Below are 27,550 nucleotides of genomic sequence, written 5' to 3' on the forward strand. Positions count from 1 at the left end.
ACGTAAGAAAAGAAAAAGAAAAAGCAAGAAAAAACAACATTTTATCTAAAATGTTTTTCACTGTCAAGTCCATGCGCATGCCACATAACGAAACTGGCAAGTTCCTTCATGAGAAAAGCCAACAGTTCACGGAGCGACTTCTGGTTTGCCAACATGCTGAGAAACAAAACAAAACAAAAGAAGCTTCCAGAAGACAAAAACCCCTCAAAACACACTGAAGCCAATGACACACGCTGTCTCAGGAAATCCGCCTCTGCTCACCGATCGGATCCTCAAAACAATGGATGATGGTGGGAGGAGAGTTGAAGAAGAACATGTTGAAGTGATGTCCAAAGGTGGTCACGTTCTGGTTGCAGTGGCCTTTGAAGATGGTGGTGAAGATCGTGTGTATGCTCTCTCCAATTCATCAGAGATTCTTTTTTTTTTTTTGGCTTTTGTTTTTTTAAGAAAAGACATAATCAAATTAATACCTCCATATCAAACACTATATACAACAGCTTGCATGATATCAATAATAATAGTAATAATAATATTAATAATACTAATAATAATAATAATAATAATAATAGTTGTCATTGCTGTTCTTTTTGTTGTTGTTTAATGACGTCTCCTTTTTGACCTCCAGAAAGGTGCAAAAACAAGTACTAATCTAACACTACATGTTATTATTTGTCGACTACTTCAGGATACACGGTATCCATTTAAACGAATTGAGCCTTGTTTCCCAGTTCAAAGCGTGTACAAAGTATGGTAACAATGATAAGAGTTATAATCAGAGTATAAATGATAGCAATACAAATACTATTGAAACTGAGTTCCAAAGGTTTCCATAGTTTTTCGATGTAAACCATGAAACTAAGCACATATGGTGGCATTTTCCCTCTTCTGAATGACTTTTAACCCAAGCTGCTATTCTCCTGAAATAGCTTTGTTACCATTCAAAAAAACCAAACAAACAGAGCACCTCCTCTCCAGTATCAGAGACAGCGGAGAAAAAAAAAAAACAGGCCCACTGAGAATTAGAAAGGCAGAAACAAATATACAATTTCAGACTGTTTGAAAACTCCCCAATATTGTTTATTCTTATGAGGGCCAAGTACCCACTTCCCTCAAGCCCTCCCCAGCACGTTTCTTTTCCCTGTGTACTTGCCCCACAGAGAACACTCTGGCTGCAAGGTCGAAAAAAAGAAGTCGCCCCTGTGAAATCTGAGTCTCCCTCGGCACTGCCCATGCCTCTGACCACCTATTTTTAATACCGCAAATATCTCGCCCGCCACAACATGGGCTCCGCATGCCTGCCGTTTTGAACCTCATTAAAGAGTCACTTAAACTGGAAACAGTAGGAGGTGTAACTGGGCACGCTCACAACTCCAGCCTAGTCCTTCTAACTGACAAAGCAACAAATTCATAGCAAAGGCTGCCATGCAGAAGGCAAAGAGTGGGATCACAAAGTACCTAAGCTTAACTTAGTATCCTTGTTAACGTCATAGAAGAATATGAGACACTAGTTAGCGGCTATTTCAATGTGCAGTCGATGAAAACAGCAGATGAACGGTTTCGAATACTGGATGTTGTAGATATTCATCTTGCTTGCAAAGCCAGTGTTTTTTCCCCGTCCAGGAAATTATTGGATGGGGAGGGTAAGAGGGGGACAGTGAACGCCATGTGCAGCCCCTTGTGGTACTGTATATACAGAGGTGGACATACGCAGTCATGATGACAAAGAGTTTTGATGATTCGTTAACGTTGATATTTCATATCAATAGATAAAAGGTCATAGGAAAAATATAGGTATTTATGCTGCAGTTAAGTTTATCCTACAAAATACAAAAGCACTGTTTTTTTAGTGGTGTGGTCTACTAAGACAAGTCCTCAATCGCAGAGAATAAATATGTGTCTTATCTTCCTCCTCAATTTCAATCGAATAAAGTACGTCAGTTAGCGAGCACACACACGCACACACATACAGACACCAGGATCAACTGGCCCACATGACCAGGCAGGTTTTTTTCTCTTTTCTGGAGTGCAGTGTCCAGACTTTCTGCCATCCAGTTAGACATAGTTTTAGCCAAATCTAGAGCTTGACAATCTGGTGAACTTCTGCGAACTGTTAGGTGAAGGCCGATAGGAGAAAACAGGCAACTAGTCCTCTAACAATAGAGCTAGGAGATTTGTACTGGGGCGTATCCTCAACAAAGACATTTACATCTGTTCGTTTGAATAGTGTTAACTTAAAACCACACTTTTTCTAAATGTGGAGCCGCTCCGCCCCCTGAGCTCTGATCCCCAGTGACCGGATGTTGCATCACGATTAGAGCATCTCAGCTGATTAGCTAAAAGCTTTTCTCCTTTGCACTACTAATCAATTTTTTCTCCTTAATCACAGACTGAGAAAGACCACTTAAATATTTGGAAAAACAAAAAAAGAGGACCAAAAGTAGTGCTCCTGGAGAGTCTGGGAGCCCTCCCGTGGCCCTGGCCTGTGTAAGGCTTCTGGCCTCTTGGGAAAGGGGCAGCGGGGGCTGTAGGGGCTCGTCTGGGAGAAAGGAGATGGGGGGCTATAAGGTGAGCAGTGCAGAGGCGCAGAGGAGAAGAGCCACTAGGGGGCCAGGCAGAAGGGGCCCATGCCCTGAATTAGCCGCATCGCTCCGAGATGGTTCGGCTGACTCGTGACTGGTGTCATCTGAAGATGGAAAGAAGAAAAGAGGGTGTTAGCCAATGATATCTTGCTATGGTGAAACCTACTAGATTACATCTTTTATAATGCTATTTGTTCTTGTTTCATTTTACTGGCACAATAAAACCCATTAAACCGCAAGGGCCTGTATGTAAGGTTCCTTAGTCTCATAACTGCTCATATTAGTTTGAGAGAACATGTCAAGTATTAGGCTGGCTTTCATGGGATGCAAGTTGTGTAACGCATAATTTCTGCACACAAAGCAACTTTTACATTCAGCATATTCTATTATTCTACTAGTTAGTAAGATTAGCTAAAATGTTCTGTGATGTATTAATTTGTAAGCCTTCGCTTACAAATAAACATGTCATGGAAGAGGTCATATGCTGTCATGAGTTGTCATGACAGATTATGTCCAGTAAGACAGTGTCAATGTTACAATTACTGGTAACTGTCATGACATATATGATAAAAGTTTGATGCCTAGCTAACTACAGTACACTTAGCATGTGACATAAGCTGAAAAGCTCAAACATCTGTCATGACAATTACCAGTAATAGAAACATGACACTTATATTACTGAAGACATCTGTCATCATAATCATCATAATCTGTCATCATAATCTGTAATCATGAATTTTGAACACTCAGTCAAATTACTGCCAGTTTATCTAAATAGCTAATTATGCTAACCAGTTCATAGGTAGTCTTGCAAGTTATTGTCAGGGAGTCCAATACATTTTGTTGCTTAATGTGGCCAAGAACCACCTACTTCAAAGAGAAACGTCATTTAACAGATAAGCAAAATAGCCAACCATAGATCACCGTTTTAGCATAACTTGAAGGGGGACGTGATTTTTCAAAATGGGGTTGCAACCAAAACAACTCTATGGGAAATGAATGCATGAGCATAACTCCTAAGCATCTCATTTATAAACTACTAAAATGCTCCAGAAAATTCTGTTGAATAACTTTCAAAGATGTATTTCATAACCATTTTTACAACTTAGTAACTATTTCACACTGAAAGGCTCAGCTGCAGTGTGCAGAGTGGGTAACTGCTTGCAGTTGCGTTTCCAGTCTGATAAAATGTGTACACAAGTCTGTGCAGATAAAATTCTGATACTTGTGGGCAGTTTAATGTGCAAAAGACATCAGCTGTGAGGCTGAGACAAGTTTACTAGCAAATAAGTGAGATAATTCCAAGAGACCGTCCTTCTTTTCATGTCCATGATGTGTCGACTAAAATCAGTCAGCTGAAATAACAGTTTGAACTCCTCTTATGGTACATTCTCAGTGTTTTGATCAGCTGTTTCATGAAATTTGTTTCATAAAGTTGGGATGGTTATAACAGTTGTAACGGAGTTTCAAAGAGAGCCTAAGGAGAATTTACATTATGCAACGCAAGTGACATTTGGTTTCATATATGTTTCAAGTAACAAAAGTTGCGTGAATGTTTCATCATATAAAAAGCCAGCCTAAGACTAACTAACTAAATAATAAGCCCAGGGTTTATTGGGTTAAATTTAATTGCGATCACTTGCAAACTTGCAACAGTTGAGGCAGAACTTTGGGCCTGTTATTAAAGTTGCTCATTATACGTTCTGCATCGTGTTCTGAAGCTCAGGGGGACTGGCGAAAAACAGACTGCCATTATTATCATCAAAGTTTGTGATACTGGTTCTGGAAAGCAGAACATCTTAGAAGAGCCATGCACCATGAGGGATGTCAGCAGGAGGAATCGACAGGTGTGAAGCATGAAGAGACAGATAAATATGCTCGGGCGGATGGAGAAGCGCTCTGGCTGCTTCGCAGGGGAGAGAATCAGGCAGGCAGGCAGGCATGCAACAAGCTCCTCCAGACGCTCCATGGGTACCTGGACTAATAAATCAATGCCCTCATGCTGATACACAGACTGCCAGGAATAAGAGGGACGTGTCTGCCGTTTGGGCACGGAAAACTCTGTTCAGTTAGGAAGTTGCACAGCTGTCATCAATCAACGTGCAGCGCTAATAACCGTACAGCAGAACATTACGATTTGTTCATGATTCTTGCTAACTACACACACTGAGCTAACTGTTGATCCAGTTTCACTGACTGCAAATACGGACAGAAGTTACTGTGGAAAGACAGACCTTGTTTAAATGTCAACAGAGCATATTCATGCGCATGATTAGAAGATGGCAGGTTAGTTAACAAAGTAAATATAAAGCAAGGAAAAAAGGGCATGGTTAGAAGTAAAACAAAAAAAAACATGAGAGAATACAAAGCAGACTGACTTGTTTTGTTACATAGAAACATGCCTGTATCTAAGCATGCAGATATTTATGCATGTTTATTCTAACCTACCTTCAGCATTCAGTATATTTTAATATGTTCATATCATTTGTCATGTTCCATTTTGTAGGCCTCAGCCTCATTGGTTTGACAGAATTCACTATTTTGCAACTTTTTGCTTGCATCCATCAGTGTTCTCTCATTACAATACCCAGCATGCATGATGCACACAAGGCATAACCAGTCGGGCTTATTAGCAGTAATGTTAGATATCTGGCTTCCTTCGGCATTACGCATTTCAAACTGTCTGCCCTCAAGTATCCACCCCAAAGCATCTGTAGTCTTTTAGAAGTTCCGCCCACCTTCAAGTTACATCATCAGAAGGGTTTTTTTTTCGTAGTCTTTAAACTGTGCATCATTGCAGGAGACAAGTGAGTATGTTTCCAACAAAAGTATCGATGTTTACATTTTTCATCTTAGCCACAGTATCTCTTTGGCCCACATATTTCTGGTTCAATAACAGGTCAATTTCATAAAATGAACTTTAACTAAAATGCTTGCTATATTTTCCAGGCTTATTTTAAACTTCTTATTAAACAAAGACCTGGGAACTATGCTAGTTATTTATTTATCTGCCCCAATGTGAAAATGACTCAATAAGTTGTTAACATGATTGCTTAGTAACACAGATTCTAAATATTCCAAGTGCTCATGGATGCACACAGTATGCAGCAGCATAAGCGATACAAAGAAGATGCTGAGATTGTGGTGCATGCTTTATTTAAGAAGGAGAGGCTCATCAGATGCAAAAAGAACACAAAAACAAAACAGAAACATGGAGGGAATGTGCTAGCAGAGACACAAAGTACAGCAGTCAAAACAAAAGGAGAATCAAGCCATACTAACCTCTTGGTTCTAATGAATTGTCTACTTTGTCGTTAACGTCAAAAACTCGATCGTGAACGCCTATGATTTTCACACAGCTGTCTATAAAACAGAAGAAATCAAAAGAAAGATGTAAGCCAAACATGTTAGTGACCCCAAGGTGCCCCTTCCAACCCACCAATCACAGAAAAAGCTCATGGCCAAACAGAGAGATGCACACCACTGCCATCATATACATACAATTAAAAAAAGGAGTGATTTTGCATATAATACAACCAATAAAGTGTGAAGTATCAACAAGGAGCTTTTGCCATAAAAATGCATTCAGTGAAGAAAGGCATGCCCACTACATCATACTGTTAATGGCATTAATGGCACTTACTTGCTGGTCTGACAAAGACTTTCAGCTTAAGACAGCCTTTTCTTCCAGTCTCTGTAACCATGGATGCTGCAACACAGGAAAGAGACAGAAAAGTGAGTTCAGTTCAGTTGAATTGAGTTTGATTCAATTCATTTATGTTCAGATGAATTCGGGTCAGTTCAATTTAGTTTAGTTCAGTTCAGATCAGTTCCAGTTCGATTTGATCCAGTTCAATTCAATTCAGTTAAGTTTGATTTTATTAGATTAAAATACATTTCATTACATTATATTCAATTTCAATTAAATTAAAGGGGACCTATTAGGTTTTTCCGTTTTCCATTTCCTTTAGTGTGTTAAATAGCTTTTTGTACATGTAAACAGTCTGCAAAGTTACAAAGTTCAAAGTCCACAGAAACCACTTTTCTCAGCTGCCTGAGAAAATTTCCAATCTGCCTTGGAATTTCAAGCCCTTATCCTTTGTCACAAGATGATGCAATTTCGTAACAAAGTGCTTTTTGCCTGCCTACTGGCATGCCCTCACACAATGCACAGCAACTACCGGAGGCCGGGAAAAGTTTGTTCAGTTTTGTAGCCATATCAACAAGACGCTGACCTGACTTTCAGCATCAGACTCTGGCTCAAACTGATACGGCAGAACCCAACGCCACTGGAAAAATAGCCACACCAGTGTTTACAGCTGTTCAGGAGAGAAGAGTCTGTCTGCAGACTGCAAGACAGGGGCGGAACTTGTAGGGAAGAAACCGCTCTGGTCAGAACAGAGTTGGCTGACCAATCAGAGCACACTGGGCTCATCTGGAGGAGGGGCTCTAACACAGCGTTTCAGAGCGTCAATAGAAATGTACAGTATAAGAAAAGGAATGTGTTTTTGGAACACTGAAGCATGTAAATTCATTGTAGTAGACCCCAAAAATAAAAATTGAACACACTGAAAGTGAGCATGAGGTCAGTTCAATTTAATTAATTCCAGTTGAACTTACAGTCACTTTAGTTTAACTGATCAAGTTCAATTTAGTTCAGCTCAATTCTGGTTCAATTCCATTTGATTGAATTCAGAGCAGGAATGAAATGCAAAATGTAATGTAAAATGTAAATGTAATTCAAGAATAAACTATTCAGTTACTTTTAAACAACTAGAAAACAGCAAATAGGTGAGAACAGCATGAAGGTGTATTTTTGTTTGGTGCAAACTTTGTTCCAAATCATAGCAGCAGCCTCAAACAGCACCTGAAAATGAGAGTGTGAACTGGATATCCGTTCCTCCTCTCAGTCTTACACCGCAAGACCACACTATCCCACAAGGAGTCACTCGTTCGTAGAGGCGTAGTTTGTGGTCTCACTCAGGAAATTGCCCCTTTCCTGTGGAATCTAAAGGGCGTGTACACAGCGCGCCTGCAGACAAAAAGTGGGATATCATGCTGTCATTTGTGGTTCGCTGCCACTAATGGTGTTTCGGCTTATCACCAGGATGAGGCCCCTGTTGCCTGACTGAAGGATCCAATCATAGCGTCTGAAATCTGAATTTAGGAGGAATCCAGATGATTACCAGGCCAGAAAAGAAAGTTCAAATTATGTGCAAGGGTTGGAACTTGATTTATAAGATATACACATCATCCTTCACCTCTTGTTCACTTAATTTCTGTGGAAACTTCAAGGTAAATGTAAGTATGTGGACATTAATATACATTCCACAAACAGTGGAAATTTTTATGATGTAAACAGTGTCACAACTCCTGCATACTCCAGCCTCATTCCTCAGTCTACCAGCCACATCTGCAATAGAATCCAACAGGCAGTTGCTCCAACAGCTTGAAAACGTTGGAGTACTCCTTTAAACAGGAATATAATCACTTGCCCTGAAGTTCCAGCATGCTTTTTTCCCCATTTATTCCAACCCACACACAAGACCAAGATACCAAAATGCACTCATACAAGCATATGTATAGGCAAAAGGTAATAAGCGGAGAGAATGTACCTCAGGCTATCTACCTTAGGAATTCAATTGTGCCCAGGAAGCAAGGGAATGTAGTCTAGGTGTGGTAATGAGTACAGCAGTGCACACAGTAGGAAACAACCAGTTATATTTTCTCATGCTATAGGTCAGTAAACCTAGCCTGAACATCATTTCATAGAAAATGTGATGTGTGAGTAAATGTATGCTCATGTTTATTACTTGTCTCCGTTCTCAACTCAAATGCGGCATCCAGTGGGATTTCGCATGTATGCCACACAGACGGAAACGAGCCCACCGGCATGTCAAAACACTCTTGTTATCTTCCGAAGTGTGCTGCGTGTACAAAAAGGGAGTTCTCCTGATGAAAACAAGACACAAAAGCAAATTTCCACAACTATCGCACTCGCTCCAAACACTCCATAATGACAACAGTTTTCCGATTGGAGATTTGCCGTCCGAGTGCTTTCACCGCACGCGTTTATCTGCTGGCCCTGCGGGAAAAGCATGCTAATCAGCGTTTAGTTCGTTTTACAAAAACAACACGCAAATGTGAAACCATTAAAAATGCAGTGTCCCTCTCGTCGGTGAGATAGCTAGCAGCTAAGCGCTCTCAATTTGTCCTTTTTCATAAAAAGCCCAGTCTAATAACAGCATCTGCAATGACAGAGATCATTTTCTTTCCCTGTATCCTTCTATAACCCCCTCCCTCCCCTCTCACTCTCTGAATCAATCTGCTCTGTTCCTCAGAAGACCATGGGGGTGTGATGTAAATGAGAAAGAGTCTGCGTGTGCATGTGTAATAGACTGAGTGTATGTGAGAGAGAGAGAGAGAGAGAGAGAGAGAGAGAGAGAGAGAGAGAGGAGAGAGAGGGAGCGTTTGTAAGGGGTGTTGAAGGGCTGTAGGTTAACAGGTGTATGTAAATAGGAGTGTTGCAGGGTGTTGTGCTAAAAGTGCTCTGATTATATTCTGCTCACTACTACTACTGTGTACGTCTGTGTGTGTGTGTGTGTGTGTGTGTGTGTGTGTAGCAGATAGAGTGTCTGAAAGAGAGAAAGAGGAAGAGATAAAGAGACAGAAAGAAAGAGAGAGAGAGAAAGAGCAACAGAGGCAAATACACAAAGAGGACTAGAGAGAAAGAGAGAAAGAAAGATGCAGAGAGTGAAAGAGCAATAGAGAGAGAGAGAGAGAGAGAGAGGGGGAAAAGAGAGAGAGAGTTGGTGACACGTTAATAAACTCTGGCTGTGTCTTACTCACTCCTCTCCACTCTGCAGATGTCTGATCTACAGCAGCCAAGCCCAGTGCGCGCACACCACACACACACACACACACACACACACACACACCCACGATGACTGAGGTTGATCAGGACACATGCAAAGACTTTACATTAAACTGACTATATTTAACATCTTTAAGAACATACAACATATATACACAGAATCAATGCTACCTCTGAAAGTAGCCCTTTATTCCATGCAAGCAGACAGTTAACAGCACTGAGCTTCAGAGTTAAACCACCTTCATTCGCACCAGTTTAGTGAACAACCTCTCCCTCTCTGCCAAACCCCTTAAACTGTGGTATCTGAAGACAGCATATTTTTTTTGTTTTAGCGATAAAAACAAAGTTACAGCAAACCCACAATGAAATGATTAATTCCAGGGTTGTTTTGTTGTAGCCTGGTAGTCAGAATCAGAGTAAACAACTGTCGGGTGTGCAGGCAGAGAGATTAAACTGCTATTCTGAAGTTCAAATCAGAATCAAACTCATTAAAAAGTATGTAAACTAATGATTCATACATTTACAATGCAATAGTATGCACCTGAATGTGAAGCGCATATCATATTAAGGATGAACAGTATGACAATATGTTATCATTATCACGATACACACAATATATTTTTCTGAGTATATCATGGGTATCATAGCATGTAGCAGTAACAGCCTCTACTCTTCTGGGAAGGCTGTACACTAGATGTTGGAACATTGATGTAAAGATTTGATTGCATTCAGCCACATAGGCATGAGTGGGGTCAGGTACTGATGTTGGATTATTAGTTCTGATCACAAACGTCACTCCAACTCATCCCAAATGTTTTGGATGAAGCTCAATCACTCCAGAGAACACAGTTCCACTGCTCCAGAGCCCAATGCTGGAGAGTGTTATACTTCTCTAGCTGACACTTGGCACTGGGCCTGGTGACCTTAGGCTCACAGACAGCTGCTCCAGAGTGTCCCATTCTATGGGCAGCGCTTTTTATGGAGATTATAGAAGCTGTGTTTGCTCTACCTGTGTCAGCAGTAGATGAACCTTAAAGTAACTGAATTTACTAATTCAACGAGTGTCTGAATACTTTTATACAGTGTATTCCATGCCACAATCCATTTGGATGATTATCTGTTGATGTGAGTGAACAATCAACAGTTAAAACGGTATGCTGAACTGCAAATAGATATTAGAAGGTTCCAGTGCTCCTTACTGTACAGTTACAACTATGTGGACCTGAATACAGGGCTATTTGCACCTTGTCATAAACTGACAGTGCATACTACACTCCATTGCCCACAGTGTAAGGCTTCTGGCCTTCATATTAGAGCTTGAAATATTTGTTCAAACCTGACGGAACCCAACTGTCATTTCTCAAATATATATTGGTCTCGGGTTGGGTTTAAATTTCAGGTTCAGCTTCTCAGAGCCCAATTTCCACTGTTAATAGATTCGCCCCTTTATTTCTCCCTGCTTTAGTTTTTCTTTCTACTATATTCTTCCTCTCTACTTTCATTACCGTAAAACATTTTTCAATCTGGCATGTCGGAGTCACCCACTCACGCTGTTGACAGAATTTAGCACTGAGGTCCACGAGGCCCACACTTGTGAGAAAACGGATGCGAGGTAAATGAAAAAGCAAATCGATTCAGGAGAGAACAGTTAGTGTAGCCAAAGACATGACGTTTTTATGTACTTTATTTGGTGAGAATACGTTTTATGTTACATGTAATATGTTCTAAGTACAGAAAGACTTTCAGAATTAAACAACTGAAGGCTAACAACATGCTATATCACCACTGCACAGCGTGAAAACAGTGCACTAATCAAAGTTTGTCCAGACTAAAAATTTTGAGATATTGTCCGAAGGCAATGTTTGATGGCTGGTTTCAGACTCAAAACCCGATGCAGTTAATGTCAGGTTCAGACAAAATTGTGTTGGGCTGGGATTGGGGTTTGCGTTCAGACTCAGATAGGATGTTCTTTGGCTGTATTTGGGTTCGGGCCAATATTTCAGGCCAGATTAAAGCTTTACGTCATGAGCTACATTGGTCACCACGCACTGGCCATCAGGAGACTGTGTGTATTTTGCACGCATGTCTGTGAGCAATGGGTTTAGGTCTCCAGCTGCTCCTAATATGCCTATTCAGTGGCTTTGATCTGTGCTCATTTAGAACAGAAGACAGTTTGACTGAACATGCCCTTTCCATGTGCTGGACCACGCATAAAAGTCCACAATGGCTTCTTGGCCATGCCTTCATTATACCGCTTACTCTTGCCAGTATTGCATCTGTACAAGGCTCAGTTTAAAACTCTACTAAAGTTTCTAAAGGACTGGAGAATAAATAGTATGTTTTTAACCTTCAACAATCTGTACACAGTCTATCACACTCTCTTAAGGGAAAGTCAGGTCTGCATGACATGAACCATTTACAGCTTTCTAAAATGAAAAGAAAAGCAGAAACAAAGAAAAAATACTATTCCTACTATGGCTTAGTTTCCAAAGGTCTGGATTCTGGGCCTTGAATCCAGTTTCTGCACCTGGGTTGTGAAATCAATAGTAGGAATGACAGTAGGCGATAAACTGGATTGAAGGTCCGGATTTGAAGACCTGGGTTCTATAGCACGCACAGGCATCACATGACAGTGAAGGACCACCCACACAGAATGATTTGGCATAAGAGATTCAGCATTAGAGAAGAACTCTCCCTTGAAAATCAGACGTTTTCTTACATCTGATTTTCTTACCATTACCCAAAATTGGCATGTGAAAAACTGCTGAACAGAAATTAAATCCATAGTGGCCGCCTCTCAAAGCAGCACAGAAATGGTGGTCTTTTGTTCTTCCAAACCCACATCCATAAAGAAACACAATTTTAAATCAGAAATGTATAACATTTTAAACATACAAAATTGACTGCAATCCTCTGTCAAAAACGAGATAGTAAGTACCCTTTCAGACATAGCAGCACTGAGTGGAGCTCTGATCACTGTCAAGTATGCACAGCATTGATTAAAACTCTGAGCTTTGTGGTTGTAATTGAATTAGAATGAACAGAAATGCTCTGCTGTATCTTAGCACAGCAGACAAACCTATCAGTCTCTGTATTGTTAGATTCTTTTGTGCTGCTTTCTGCACTCAGGCATTTGTTTATTGATATTTCCTGCTGTAGTAACTCCACTTTTCTTGTGCAGTAAAACTAGGGTTTGATTTTGTGATTAATACTGATATGGATTTTAAGGAGCTAAAAATTCCACTAACCAACTATATTGGTCAATAAAATGTAATATTTAACACACTCCAATAGTTTTAGTTAATCAAACCGAGCATCTCATGCCTACTTCAGAGAATCTGTCGATGGCTCCTTAAGCCTTTAAATGGGCAGGGCCCACTGGCAGGCCCAAAGGTTTATTACACAATTCTCTAATCTAAGAATAGCTCAACCACTTTGCATTGAAGTCCCTGTAGTTACTGAATAATAAGCCTTAATATGTAATAAGCCTGGGATTTTAAGGGGTTAAACTTGTTTAACTCTGCTGCCAGAGGAGTTACAGCACATGCATGTTTAGGAGTGAAAGGTATCAGCAACCAGTTCTTTCTGTCCAGTGTGTCTTCCATCACTGTATTAAAGATGCTTCTCCATTTAATCAGAGTAATGACAAAACACAACTAATGTGTGACTTATATTCCTACTGATCTTTTCTTATTAAAAAGGTAGTTTGTGACAAATTAAATAAAAAGCAAAGAATTCTCATCATTGTTAGATCACATTTCTTACATATAAAATAAATGCAACAAATGCACTGATAATTCACATGATTAATGGAGAAAAGCAGATTAAATGGCAGAATTAGCCACATTTTCACATCGGCTTTAAAAGGTTTAGCAGTGTTTTACTGTCAAATTTTAACTTTTTTTAATAACTTCAATAACCAGCAGAAAGTCCGTGTGGTATGATCTGCTATACTCTTTCTAAAAATTAGGTTTGGATGCATTTTACCTGTCTATTTTTTGTTAAAATTTTCCAATTTTGCAATTTGTTGCTGTTACGCAAAAATCTAAATGTCGTGTTTTTCTTTTTTTTTTCCATTTGAACAGTGTATTGACCATTTGCCTTTACTCTTTTTGTTCCAATTTCAAGATAACTGGAAACAACAGAATAGTCCATAAATACCTGTTACATAATTTTTTTTTTTTCAGTGGGTAGCACTTCCGCCTCACAGCAAGAAGGGCCTAGGTTCGATTCCCCGGCCGGACGACCAGGGTCCATTCTGTGTGGAGTTTGTATGTTCTCCCCATGTCTGCGTGGGTTTCCTCCCACAGTCCAATGACATGCAGTCAGGCCATTTGGAGATGCTAAATGGACCCTAGGTGTGAGTGTGTGTGTGTGAATGTATGAATGTCTGCCCTGTGATGGACTGGCAACCTGTCCAGGGTGTTGCCTGCCTTCCGCCTGATAAAGGCTGGAATAGGCTCCAGCACCCTCTGCTATCCAGAAGGATAAGCGGCTCAGAAGATGGATGGATGGATGAAGGTTTTGTTCAGTCACTATACATTACAGTAACAGAAGTGAGCAGGTGGTGTCTGTCAGCTGAGCAGTCTCTGTAAATACTGCCATTTTACTTACATCAAATGTGTCTATCTGTTATGATGTAAATATTACAACCTCAATCAGTCCATATTACTGGCTAACCAATATGTTGGTCATGGTCTAAGTAAAATGTCCACTGCTTTCATGTGTAATGTCTGGCAAGAGTTCTCTGTACAGGACAAATTGTTGCTATTTAATTTTTAAAGTGAGTTTAGAGAATAAGGATTTTCACAGCTGCCATCTGCAGCTCTTCTCCAGAAACCGGTCCAGTGCAGTCCACTGCTGGCCAGCAGGCATTTCTGGGCAGAGCTCTTTCGGTGAGCGTGACACACTGTTTGGCAGGCGGTCAGTCAGTGCTGGGCTGACTGCCACTGAACATTACAGTGACACACACTAGGAGGAGAAGACAGGAAGTGGCGCAACCTCGCATAAGGACAGTAAGGGCTAGAGGGAAAAAAAGTGGAAAGAAATGCTCCATTCATCAAAACGATGATAATCCTTGACATCCGTGTTGCTGGATAAGTCTGGGGCGCAGATGAAAAGAGTACATTTCAGGGGAACGCTTGCAGAATGTGAGCGATGGGCTCGGCCTGCTGCGTCCCTGCACAGAAATGAAATAACTAAAAGTCTTCTGTCACATTTAACTGATGTAGATCTCTGATCTTCATTCACCCGCGCAACTTGCAGTGTTGCCATGCCAACTCCACCACTTCCCAAATATTATCAATCAAAACCAGGGCTTGAGATATACCATGGCAAGAGCAGGGGAAATCATGATTAATATGCTTTTCTGTGGCTGTAAAATGTGTCCATCCAGCCAAATATGAAAACCTTCTCCAGCACAACAGGACAATATACAGATTTCCAATTCACATCAAACAAAAAATGTGATTTACTAGGCCTGTGCACAGTAACAGCCCCTAGTGACGGTAGAAAACTCATTTATCGCAGATAAATTTATTAAACCCTTGTCCATTTATTGATTTATTTCATGCTACCCATAGTAAGATACTAAGATTCCCAGATGTGAACATAAGTGAACCTTTTAACATGTAGGGTGATGTGATACTGCACAGTAGTACAACATTTATTGTACCTAAAATAGAAATTGTTGTAGAAACTGTTGTTGCACTGGTTGAACATGTTCAGTTCTGCAAGCAGATATCATATCTTTACGAAAAGTCTGTGGCACAGTGTACATTTTAGGACATCTTCAGACTACACTGTCAGATTTCAGGCAAAGAAAATGGTGTCAAGTCTCAGGTCTCATATAATCAAGCTAAGCTAAACTAGACACCATGGAATTGGTAAACTTTGTGTGACATTTACAATTCCATTCTATATTATTATTTTTTTGCTTTTATTATTATTAGAAATAGTAATAGTAGTAGTAGTATGGCTGGTAGTAGTACTGGTAATAGAAGTAAAAGGAGCAGTAGGAGTCGTACTAGCAGTAGTAGTAGTAGTAGTAGTAGGAGCAGTAGTAGTAGTGGTGGTAGTACAACTGATAATGGTAGAAACAGGAACAGTAGTAGTAGCAGCAGTAATAGTAGTAGTATTTGTAGTAGTACTGGTCGTAGTGGTAGTAGTAATAGTAGTAGTAGTAGTGACAGGAGCAATAATAGCAGTAGTAGTGGTAGTGGTAATAGTAGAAATAAGAGCAGTAGTAGTAGTAATAGTAGTGGTAGTAATAGGAGCAGTAGTAGTAGTAGTAGTAGTAGTAACAGTAGGGATAGGAGCAATAGCTATAGTAGTGGTAGTAGTAGCAATAGGAGCAGTAGTAGTAGAGGTAGTAGTACTGGTGGTAGCAGCAGTAGTATAAAAGTGGTACTAGTAGTAGTAGCAGTAACAGTAGTAGTAGTAGTAAAAGTAGTAGTAATAGTAATAATAGTTGGTGGTAGCAGTAATAGTAGCAATAATAGTACTAATAACGCTGGAGTAATGTAAAGGAAAAAAAACTCCCCACCCCATTTGGCCATTTACCGCATTTGTCTTCCACAAGGTTGCCCGAATAAGAGGATTCTGCTACCAGCACAGCCCTATGATTCGCTGTTTTTTTCTATCTGTCCCTCTCTTTCTCACAGGAGCTCCTATGATATTGGCTTTACAGACCTTTTGAGATTAAAATCTGTCTTCAGATTCACTATATTAGAAAAAGATGCTGCCTTAAGCATTCCGAGGTGGGGGTTCTCAGACTAGCCGTCAATGTGCCCCGACCTCTGACCCCTGAAGGCTCGGGCCCAGACTCCTCATCCCTCACAAAACACACATATACAGATATCCACACACAGAAAGCCATTACACACACACAGCTAATGCTGCATTCTGCTGAATTGCTTGCAGATGTGCGTAACACTAAACAGCTTCCTGCATTTTTCCTGAGGGCAGTAAAGTTAGCATCTGTACCCTCTCTCTTTTTCAAACCTGCACAGAAGGGAGAAACAGAGTAAACAAATAAATAAATAAAAAAAAACAAACCAAAAAAAAAACTGTTTGTTCTAGATAAGAAATCACTCTGTCTCCTCCAGCTCAGTATCCTGATGGACAATTTACCTTCTCCAGCCCCACAGTCATGACCGACACACAAAAAAAATGAAGAATTATGGCCTCAATTTGATTCCGGCCCCGGCTCTGCTTTCCTTGATCAACCTGCTTGTGTTGCTCAAGTGGAAGACAGCAGAACTCTGTCTCCTCTTCCTAATGCTATCAAAAAGACAACAAATCAAGCTCACCCCCACTGAACCCTCAGAGAACCAGGAAAAAAAAACAACAAAAAAACAAAAATATATTAAATGGCGTCTTTTTTCCGTCTGGCAAACCACAATTTGACATTTTAATCTTCATTGTTGGACCAGGTTCTAATTCAGTCTTAATATCAGTGGCAATTTGTCATCTGATTATCCTGCAAGACTTCACCTAATAAAAAAATCACAAGCGCCGAAGGGACGATCCATTTATTCATGTGCCTGACAATTTGTAAATCATCACGCCTTTTGGAAATGTGGCCCTGGTCAGGTCAGACAGAGCGTACTCATGGGTGGAGCAGTGGAAGTGTATGACGGCGCTGTATAAGCTCCCCATTCAGCTAGCTGTTAGCTAACCGCAGGAGCTCCCTGAGCACCAATCATCCTCACATTCACACACATCAGAGAAGGCGGTGGCTGAATTTGTGGCAATATTCTGAATATCAATAAGAAAGGTCATGAAGGCTTCCTTGTAGTGACTGCTAGAATGTGGATCCACTTAATATCTGAATGATGGAGTGACATAAAGGCATTTCAGCATCTGCTTATATTTGGCCTATGAAACAGAGTTCGACATCAGTTCATATTTCAATTTCTCACTCTTGTAACTACATAACTGACATACAGTACAGTGAAAAATCAGATACCACCCTTCATTTATTTAGCATTCAGTCAAGTTATTCATTGTTCAGCACCAGGAAAAATGCAAAAAGCATATTTAGCATAATATTACACAGAGGACTTAACAATTAAATATACTAAATATAATATCCAGTATTAAGTGTGTCCACGTTTTGCCTTTATTATTGCCTGTATTCTTTTCAGGAGACCAGCTTCCAGATTTTCGAAGAAATTTGCAGGGGATATTTTTCCACACCTCCAATGTTCAGTCTCAGAAGTTGGTTATATTTTCTGCTTCTTACAATCCCGGTAATCCCAAACACATTCAGTGATGTTGAGCTCTGGACAGTGGGGGGTCTCTGACTTTTGCACGATACTGTATTTTTTTTTTATAGTAGTTATTAATAGATGTTACTGAACAATAAACCTTACTAATAAATATAATACAAAAATAATAACACAGGTTTAATAATAAACCTTATCATGTGGGCCCATACTCAACTCCTCATGCTTAAAGGTATGAAGTAGTTCAATTTATTTATAGGAGTTATTAATAATATCCAGCAAGTCTTAAGATTAATACCTGAATAATATGCCTACAGTTTCAGGGGTTAATAGGTTCACATCTAGCTTTATATAAGTAACAGTTTAATTGCTAGATTTTTTCATTGCTTCACTGTTAAAACATACTGCATGGAGGATTTATCATATACTTTTCTGAGTTATGGTTTGGGACAAAAGGTTACAATTATAAGAACTGGATAATATCCACCAATTTTCTACTACTGATGAATGAAAACAAAAATAAACCTTCTCCATTACAATGACAGCAGTACAGACAATGAATGATGCTCAGACTTGGTTTGCTCTTTGACCTCAGTGTAGAGCAGACAGCTGAGACCCATAGATACGAACAGAAGCATAATCAATCGTCTGAAAAATCTGAATATGAAATGACAAGACAATGAAGACAATGACAATGGCAGTATTGTGAACCCCTGCCTAATAAGAAATAACTGAAATAGAATATGACAGGTATTATTATGTTCAAGCCTGAAGCTTGACAGATGAGTTGGCGGAAAGATTTTCATCTCATGACAGGGCTTTTTCTAAAACAACTTCCACCATAAAAGCTTTATGGAGGCGAGCTAATACTACTTGTAAACGTAACTGATCTTCTAAAAGTGTATGACTATAATACTTTCATCAATTAAATGGGTAAAATTGCATTTAAATTCAAAATGTATAGATAGAGCCATTTAATGTATATGGATCATTCCACTGAATTGGTTAAAAATCAGAGTTCAAACAATCGTAACACTACCGAAAGTTTGCCAAATGTTTTTGTAGTGACTGTGCTGGTAGTGACAATTTCAGCTCATTTTGAGCACAACTTAAAAATGATAACCAGACTAGCAAAGACTACTTTGAAGAGTTTTATAAATATAAAATCAGAATATTTTTCATTTAGTCATAAAAAAAAAATTACGTAATTGCAGAAAATGTGTTATTTAATGTTACACGCTGATTTTCAGACGTCAAAAATAAAATACAAAAGTACCCTATACAGGATTTTGTATATATAATTAGCTTACTACTGTCTTAATTAATGTATTGGGTTTTAATAAACCATAACACAAGCCTTGTAAATATCTAAGGTCTAAATATTTAACTATACTAAACACATTTTTTTCTTTTGTTTGTTTAACGTGGGACCGCAGTTTGAACTAATTCGTCAGAATGGTCCATACAGAATCTTCTGCAGGTGTATGGCGTGCACAGCCTCATCAGTTAGGTAAGTAAATGTGCACTTATGTTGAAGATGACATGAAAAATTATGGCTTTTCATGTATATATGATCCTATGACTATTACAGTCTCATCATTTCAAATAAATCACACACGTGAAATGTATTTATGTCGAGGTTGGCAGGTAAAATCATGACATTTAATTTATGTTTTCAAAAGGGAAACTTCAACTCTGCAAAGAGAATCCTATCTGGCGCAACCTTACTGTTTCTCAGACAAAAGGAGTAGCCATAGAAATAGACAGTTTAATCAATCAGAGAGGGCAAACGTCTTTCACAGATGTTTAGTCTGGAGTTTGGGGGGGATTGGAGTTACGGCTCGTCAGAAGAATGATATGCTTGATGGTTTTCATGTCCTCAGCAGCTCTGGCTAGTCAAGCACATAATAATCATTCAGAGTGCAATGAAGCCTCGGGATATGGGAGCAATAGCAGGGCCCTAAAACAGAATAGATATATCTTATGGGGGGAAACTAATGAGGTTTAGCTTTATTCCTACCTCACCTTGTGGACAGGTGTCCTTCAGCCAGCAGCTCAGATTTTGTTTTCTTCTTGGCAAGTATTGATCCACATTCATTTTGTCTCTCCCTGTAGTTTCCTTATAAAACTCTATTTACAAGTTTACTCACCTGACCCAGGCAACAGTAACTAACTAAAACAGAGCTTTGTTCACAGTGGTGTGGTCACTTGTACTCAGCGTGGAAGAGTTTAGGCATGGAAAAGCAGTGAAATGAATAAGGCTGTAAGGATTTGTTGGAATGGTTATTACTTTGCCTAATTGCAGGAGGAACTCTATTACCTCGAAGTCTGACTGTTTTCATCAGTTGGATCAAGTCGATTACCACAATAAGGCTGACTCATTCTTGGAACGTACTACTGCCAATTCTTAACTTTTTACACAGGAATTAAAAAATACAAGATATATAAACATCAACTGAATTTACAATATATTTCCAGGTACTAAACAAAAGGTTAAGTTCTTTACACCAGGGGAGTTAATCTCTGGTCCTGGAGGGCTGCACAACAGAGCTGAGCTTCGGGGGTCAAGTCTGTCTCAAAATTGTGGGTATGGGTCGGGTACAGGTTTCAATTTCACGGCTCCAGCGGACCTCCAGCGCACGATCGGAATCTGGCATAATTGGAATTGCCTGATTTTTGCTCCCAACAAGCAATCCGCCAATTTATTATTTTGATTTTGGCAGATCTGTGTTGCATCTTTATGAGGTATATAATGTGAGGCAGGTAAGTACACTCACGCTGCATTTGAATACGGCTGAAACACCAATATAAAAAAAAAAATAGCCTAATTATGCTTGACTCACTGTGCTAATCAGCCAGCTGCTTGCTATTTTCGATGTAGCACTTGATCTGATTCAATCTTGATTTGATTGTTTAAATAGCCAACTGATTTTAAAACGCCACTTTGGCTTATTAAAGAGTAAATATCGCTATTCTGTTGCAGTGCTGGCTAATAAAAAGTACTGATAATAATGTGTTCCACATGTCCATTTAGCACATACAGCAAAACTAACAAAAAAACGAACTGGAGGTCAATTTCTCTGTAAAGAAAGCGGAATCTGCCATAAAAATTAATGATCGGTGCATTTCTACCACACAGTTTGGTGATTTCTTACTCAAAAACGCCTGACTCAGTTTAGCAGTTTATTGACAAACTTATTTAGGTGTGTCATAGCAACATCATACTGCACTGTGGGTCCTCAGTAACCCACCGCTGTATTACACCATGCCCCAAAGTTTATGCATGTCCTGCAATGATAGGAAGTGCAATGAGAGACTTAAGCTGTTCCTGGTCAGACCTTCTGAACCAGCTTCCTCAAGTTGGCCCATTTTGTTCTAAGCAAGCAAAACAAAAGTTCATGTAATTAATATAAATTATGCTATTTCTTGTTCTTGCTCTAAGCGTCGCTTTTAACATGATCTGTGTGCTGTAGGAACCTAAAGCAACTAAAATAGATGAGATGACAGAGGACGCAAAGGCCTCCTTGATGGATAACCCTTCTAGACTTTGCCACGGTGGTCAGTAACAGTGTGGGAAGCTGATTTACTCACATATGTAATAATACTCTCGGCCCGGCCGGAACTCGAAACCCAGGGAAAAGGGTGTGAAGAGCTGGAACTTCTCTGAGAACTTTAGGGGCCCGTTGGGGGAGTGCGGCCTGTTGCACTCCCAGCGCTTGAAGCCCTTGGCTGTGTCGTCGCAGGTGCTGTAGCCGTCGTAGTTCACCATGTAGAGGACGTAGCGCTCTGTCCTTTCCTCAGGAACCGAGTCCTCGTAGTGCGGGCAGTAGACGTCCAGGTAGTCGTTTATGCAGACGTCGATGTGGTAGTCTCCACGGTGGAACCTGAGCAACAGACAAAAAGAAGAATGAACCTTTAGAAATGGCTCCCACTACTTTCTAACCTTCTAATGAGTGGTTTATGGCCATGGCTCACCAAGAGCGAGCCAAGACTTTCTGGCTTCAAATGAGACCAAGCAATAGATTTTGCATGCAAATGTTTTCTTTATCTCTTCGTAAGAGGGTGTGAGGAACCTGAGACACGTAAACGTTCCACGGTTCTGCATTCTCTGGATATCTCAAGCTTATTTATGATGTTCAAGGTTAACATGAGCTTCCAGTAAATAGGAGGTTGTGTCTATAAATCCCTCAAAGCAAATCTATGCCTGTGTACACGCAGACCCAGATGTTGATGGACTATGTGAAGAGAGGCTTGGAAAAATATGTGTCTCTCCAATGCCAAACACTTCTCTGAAATGCACTTTCAACTTCGGAAACATGCAAGAACTCCACAGGGTAAATGAAAAGGGATATACAAGAAATCAAGCCTTGATTCTGGGGAGATGCACTCAGCTGTCCAAAAGCAGTCAGGCATGTTTATGGATGACGCAGAAGAACGTGCATCACCGCAACCCTGTCATGTACACAGCATGTCCTTTTTTAGTTACATTGCCTGATTCAAATCAATCGCAAATGGAGGGGAATGACACAGAATGTTCCATCCGTGCTCTGTTAGTCAGCATTATCAGAGCTTTAAGTGGATTATATGTTGCTAAGCCCATGTGTTTGGCTCTTTCCTCTAGTCGTTGACTCTGTCATAGACCTGTAAACACAGCTGATTTGACATTTCTTTCCTCTTTATAAACTTTGCATGCTCTCCTCAACAACCTGGACCACAAACACATCCGCTGCTGGATGGAAAGAAAGGCTTTGATTGGGAATCGACCTTGTCGGTCAGAAGCTTCTTGGAACATTTTAAACTTCCACTTTTGTATGTGACCCAGGCGTAACTTCTTGCAATGTTAACATTTTGTTTCAAACAAACCATCACCAATATTAGAAGAGAAAGGATTGAAATTTAGCCTCACAGAAAGAAGCTAGTAAAAACATAATTTATGGACATTTAGTTTGTGAGGTTATTTGCATGTCCTTGTGAAGTTGCACAAAGTAGTCAAGTGGTGGGGCCAAAATAAACAGCAAGGTTAAATGGCCAGAGAGCAGTGCTGTGATAAAACTGGGCTGGGTGACAATAATTATCAGCACACTGCTGGATAGCACCGATTTGAACCGGAGCCAGGAGAGAGGCACAGGGATGCACAACAACACAGCCGTCTCCATGGACAAGCACATATCTTAGCCATTACAGTCATGAAGAGAAGTGTCTGTTTGTACACGTATGTGTGTTACGGCTAGTTTATTGCTAACTAATGCATGTTACGATATCAACCACAATATATGTATCACAATACAATATCATGATCACAACTGGATCACGATTGTCAACTTCTGTATCGCCACTGGTCATATTTCTGCAGTGGCAAACATGCAGCAATTTGTGAACCATTAACAGGGGAGGAAAGTGTTCAGAGCAAAAAGTAGGTTTATAATGAACTAGAGGTGCTGCACATTACAGAGTGCACAACAAAAACTGCCCCGTTGCCCCATACTCAGTTATATCTGACATTATGTCAATAATGCACATGATTCATTAACAGTAAAAGAGTATTTTTTTCTCCAAATCAGATTACAAAAATTGTCGTGCGACATCACTACCAAAGATTGCATGAAGTGGTGCCATTTCAAAGCCATTGGTTTTCTAGTTAAATTGTATTTAATCTTCATAATTACATGGCTCAGCCAAAAACTCTTACATTTGCATTCGGGACTTTTGTGCTTGTCTGGATCGAAAAAATGACTGTTTCACAGGTCCACCTTACAGCAATTCAAACTGATCTGAAAGCAACCGGCAGACGGCACAGGTCTGCACTTTCTCTCCTATAAGATGCTATTATAGAAGTAGTCTTGTAGTGCAGAAGTGATTTGCACGTCTGGGGAAAACTTGTCAAACATTTAGTGCTGGATTGCGGTGAAATGCACAAGGGTTTGCTCGTTCTAGGACCTGCACCCAAATTCCTCTAGCCCATACATTTATAACATTTTCTAACAGAAAAGCTTTTCCCTTGAAAGAGGTTATGTTTATTTTTACCATATTCACATCTACGTCTTTTTTTTTGGAGTTTTTTTGGGGACTTTTAATCCTTGCAAACTTACTTTACATCCACAGACATACACTTGTGCTTAAAATGTCTCATGGTTGTTCCTGGCTGTACTCATTATGAAATCATGTCTGGCCCTGTGAGACTATTAGGGGTGTAACAATTCCCCAAATCCACGGTTCGGTTCGGACCTCGATTTTTGAGCCACGGTTTGGTTCATACCTCATTTTTTGCTATTGTTTTTTTGGAAGGGGGGGGGGAGAAAAAATTATGGGTTTTATTAAAACACCAACCATTTGGAACACTGAGGAACATGGTACACAGCTTGCCTTAACTTTAAATCAAATAAAAATGTAGTGCTTTACATAGGTTGTAGTGTTAATTGTGAAATGCAAACAAGTTCTGCTACATTAGCAACGTAATGAGAGCTCAACAGGCAGCGCCAGCAGAGGTGGCAGTGGGTTGGGGTTGAGGGGGTGTAACCACGGCATGAGACCGTGGATGTTTGTAGTGCAGTTTCGGTCTCTGTTTCAGAATCGTTACACCTCTAGAGACTATAGTAGTAAAATTTATTACCCTTTCATAACCAGTGCCATCTGCAGGTGTCGAAGAGATACTTCATTCTATAAATAAATAAAGATGGCTTCGAAGTGAATCACATAAATCACGAATAAATTAACTGCAGCATTGGCACATCTATAATGTGTGTTTTGCACAACATACACTGATCACATTTAGATTAATGCATGTAATCGCTTAATTTTTGTAACCAAGCTGGTAATCCTATCCTCTTGGACGTAAAACTAATCAGACGTGCTTGAGGTGACTTCACAAAGGTCATAGTGAGTTGCCCAAGCGACTTCATCGAGTGATTCTGCATGGATACAATATAAGTCCCGACAAAGTACTGTTAATGGCATCACAGGTTTGCCACCAGTGACTTTGAGATCTGTTTCTTACAGTCAAGAACATCTTACATAATCAAAATGGACAGACGCACTATGTAATGGCTAACCTCCATCTCAACTCTGAGTGCGTTCCCATGCACTGGTCTCCACTGACCACTAATAGGAGTCTCTGTGTGGCAACACATTGCTAATGGACACTTTCTTTATTTGACAAGTAGATTAAATGGACTTTGCTATCAGACTTGTACCACATATGTCTACAGCGTATGCAATTACTAGTTTAACCTGTCATTTCTAAGTGCTGTATGGCTCAATTGCAAAGACTCAAGCGTAATTGCCCCAGCAGAGACACTAGAGTTCTAACAGGCCAAAATGTCTCAGGAAAGTAGCACAAGAGGTTTTAATTTTGCTGTTTGTAGCCAGGAAAATAAGAGTCAGTCGTTAGACATGCGCTCTAGAATCAAATAAAGGAGCTTGTGGTCATTTGGGGTTTTTGTATTCATTTGTGTGGCAGGCTTTTTGTCTCTTGTTTTGACCTTTATGAGAATGGCTGCACATCTGACTGCTTAAATAAATAAAAGTAAATAAGCAAACAAGCATGTACTCTTTTTTTATTCATTTGTGGCTTGTAGACAAAAGTCAGATAATTGAAAATGAATATAAAATTACGCATTCCAAAACAGATTTCTCATTCTCTCTTTGAAGCTGAAGGCCTTTGGGTATCACTCATGTTAGGAATGCATTGGAATGGTCTGTAGCTGTTTTAAAGTTTGTTATTTGTTATTGATTTCAGGCTGCCTGTTCACAAACTGCACACTGACATACCGAGTTCCTGGAACCTCACGCCACTTCTGGCCTATAATGAAATTCATTGGTTTAACACCCATTCCAACTTTACTTTCATCTCAAAATACAATATAAAATGTGATACAACTTCTCGTATTAGGCTCAATCAGACTAGCATGTTTGGAAACTTTAGGAAAGACTACAAATTCAGTTGAAGCTACTGGAGTAGATGGTTTAGTATCCAACTACAACTGTCTTCTGCACATGTTTGGGCTCCCTGGTCAAATTAAATGTTCTATGTATTTTGTATTTGCAAAGAAGTTAACACATAATCTGCAAGGGACAAACTTATCCTGCAAAGTGTAGTGCACAATGCTGAATGTAACATAACAGAAAAGATAGAACATAAAATGAAAACATATAGTTTGACCAGGAGTAGATATGTGTAGTTAGTTCTGTTACTACATGCAGGTTTGTTTATGGCTTTTGACCTCATTGACCACTGCCTGCCAAATGTTCATACCAAGAAAACAATATAACAAAACAACAAAAAAGGCTTCCAGTGGCTCCAGGAAAGGTCCTTGATGCACCGGTAATAAAAAGGGGGTAATTAAAAACTGGGAAAGGATGGCAGGCTAATTGTCAAATTATGCTAATTACATGTCTTTGTTATGCTACAGCTGTTTGGGAGAGAGCTTGAGGTCAAAACACGGCCTACTCTGTAATCAGAAAGGTGGCTTGCCCAAGTTTAGAACATTTATTACAAGCTGATTATAACCCCTGAGGAGCTCAAGATGCAGAGACCCCGTTATTTTCATCTCTCTCTCTCTCTTTCTCTCTCTCTCACTCTCACTCTCTAGGCATTGCTGTTCTGTAGGGTTGCTGAGAGGGGTGGCCAACCACACTGGTCCTTGATTGACCCATTTCCATTACAATTACACAGCCCAGTGAGATCGCTGCTCTTTCTGAATGAAGTCCCATCAGCCACCAAAATGACTACTCGGCCCTGGCCAGCCCGTAGGAGCGAGAGCGAAGAGAGGGAGATGGAGGGAAGCGAGAGGGGAGGACAGAGAGGTTCTTTATGATAAAAGACAGCGACGTGATTGCCTATATGTCGTTACTTCTGCTACACTGGACTCCCTTCTTCTGCTAAAGTTGGACTGGAACACACACAAAAAAACACACATACTGGAGAAAAAAAGCAAAATATCACATACACAGTCCTGTCTTTCAGTTTACTTTGTGAAATAATATTTAATAATAATTTGATAATTAGAATATTTGAAAATGGCAAGCGAATTTGAATAACAGACAGTTTAATCACTTTTAGTGACCAGTAGCACGCAGCTGCTAACTAGAGGCATGTAGGAGATTCTAAATAAGTTTGCTACTGCTCTGGATTGCTAACTTCAAATACAGTGCACCCCTTTTCTTTACAGTGTACGCATGTAATACTACGGGCCAGTTTCTTAGATTAAGTTTAAAGTCGGACTAAACTATATTGCACTAATGGTGCAATGGTGAATCATGATGGGTCATTTTTTTTAGTGAAGGCTTCATTTGGGTCTGGAAAACTGGCCTTATATCTATGTGTGCTTTCCACTGAATAGTATTATAGTAGCTAAGTGGTACTAAGTATTAACAGATATCTAAACCCAATCTTCAGTAATCGGCTGGAAAAGATTGAAAATATGCTTTTTCACTTCATTGTTATGTGGCCATCTGGTCCCCACATGAAGCAAAATACAAATACACTGCTGTGATTTACAAGCAAAACAGTCACAAGCAATCTTACATGGATAGTAACTTTTCCATACACCTGTTGGCAGCCCTAGCATTTCAGTCAAGAAAAAAAAAAAAGTTTCTCCATTAAGAGTTGTATTTCCACAGTGCATGCACACTCACGTCAGTTCATATGAAGATCTCACATTACTGCTGATCTCAGAAGTTTCAGGCCAAATAAACTGAAATGCACAGTGTTCCAAGCGGGGGAGCACAAGTCAGGGCGGTTGTACAGCACAGCTGAAATTGGCCGAGCTTTATTCACAGCAGACTCTGTGTGTTTATAAACCTCAGTGTCTGCCAGACCATCTCCCGCTCCCCTCTTTTAACCAGAACGTCGCTGTGAAAGGTTTTTTACG

At 39.9% G+C, this 27,550-nt stretch overlaps 1 protein-coding gene across 2 annotated transcripts in view; it reads right to left on the reverse strand.

Moving 5' to 3' along the window:
• Positions 1-413: 413 nt before the first annotated feature.
• The window catches only part of efna5b (ephrin-A5b), a 122,588-nt gene continuing 95,451 nt past the window's right edge, over positions 414-27,550 (reverse strand). The window contains exons 2-5 of one of the 2 annotated variants that reach the window (XM_036578781.1): positions 21,273-21,565; positions 6,223-6,288; positions 5,862-5,942; positions 414-2,683 (exon numbers count right to left, since the gene is read on the reverse strand). In XM_036578781.1, coding sequence (XP_036434674.1) covers positions 2,559-2,683; positions 5,862-5,942; positions 6,223-6,288; positions 21,273-21,565 — 565 coding nt within the window. In that variant the 3' untranslated portion in view covers positions 414-2,558. The remainder of the gene's footprint in view (positions 2,684-5,861; positions 5,943-6,222; positions 6,289-21,272; positions 21,566-27,550) is intronic. The other variant, XM_036578783.1, reaches the window with a different exon arrangement.

The sequence above is a fragment of the Colossoma macropomum genome, unplaced genomic scaffold, assembly GCF_904425465.1.
Source record: "Colossoma macropomum unplaced genomic scaffold, Colossoma_macropomum, whole genome shotgun sequence".
Taxonomy (NCBI): domain Eukaryota; kingdom Metazoa; phylum Chordata; class Actinopteri; order Characiformes; family Serrasalmidae; genus Colossoma; species Colossoma macropomum.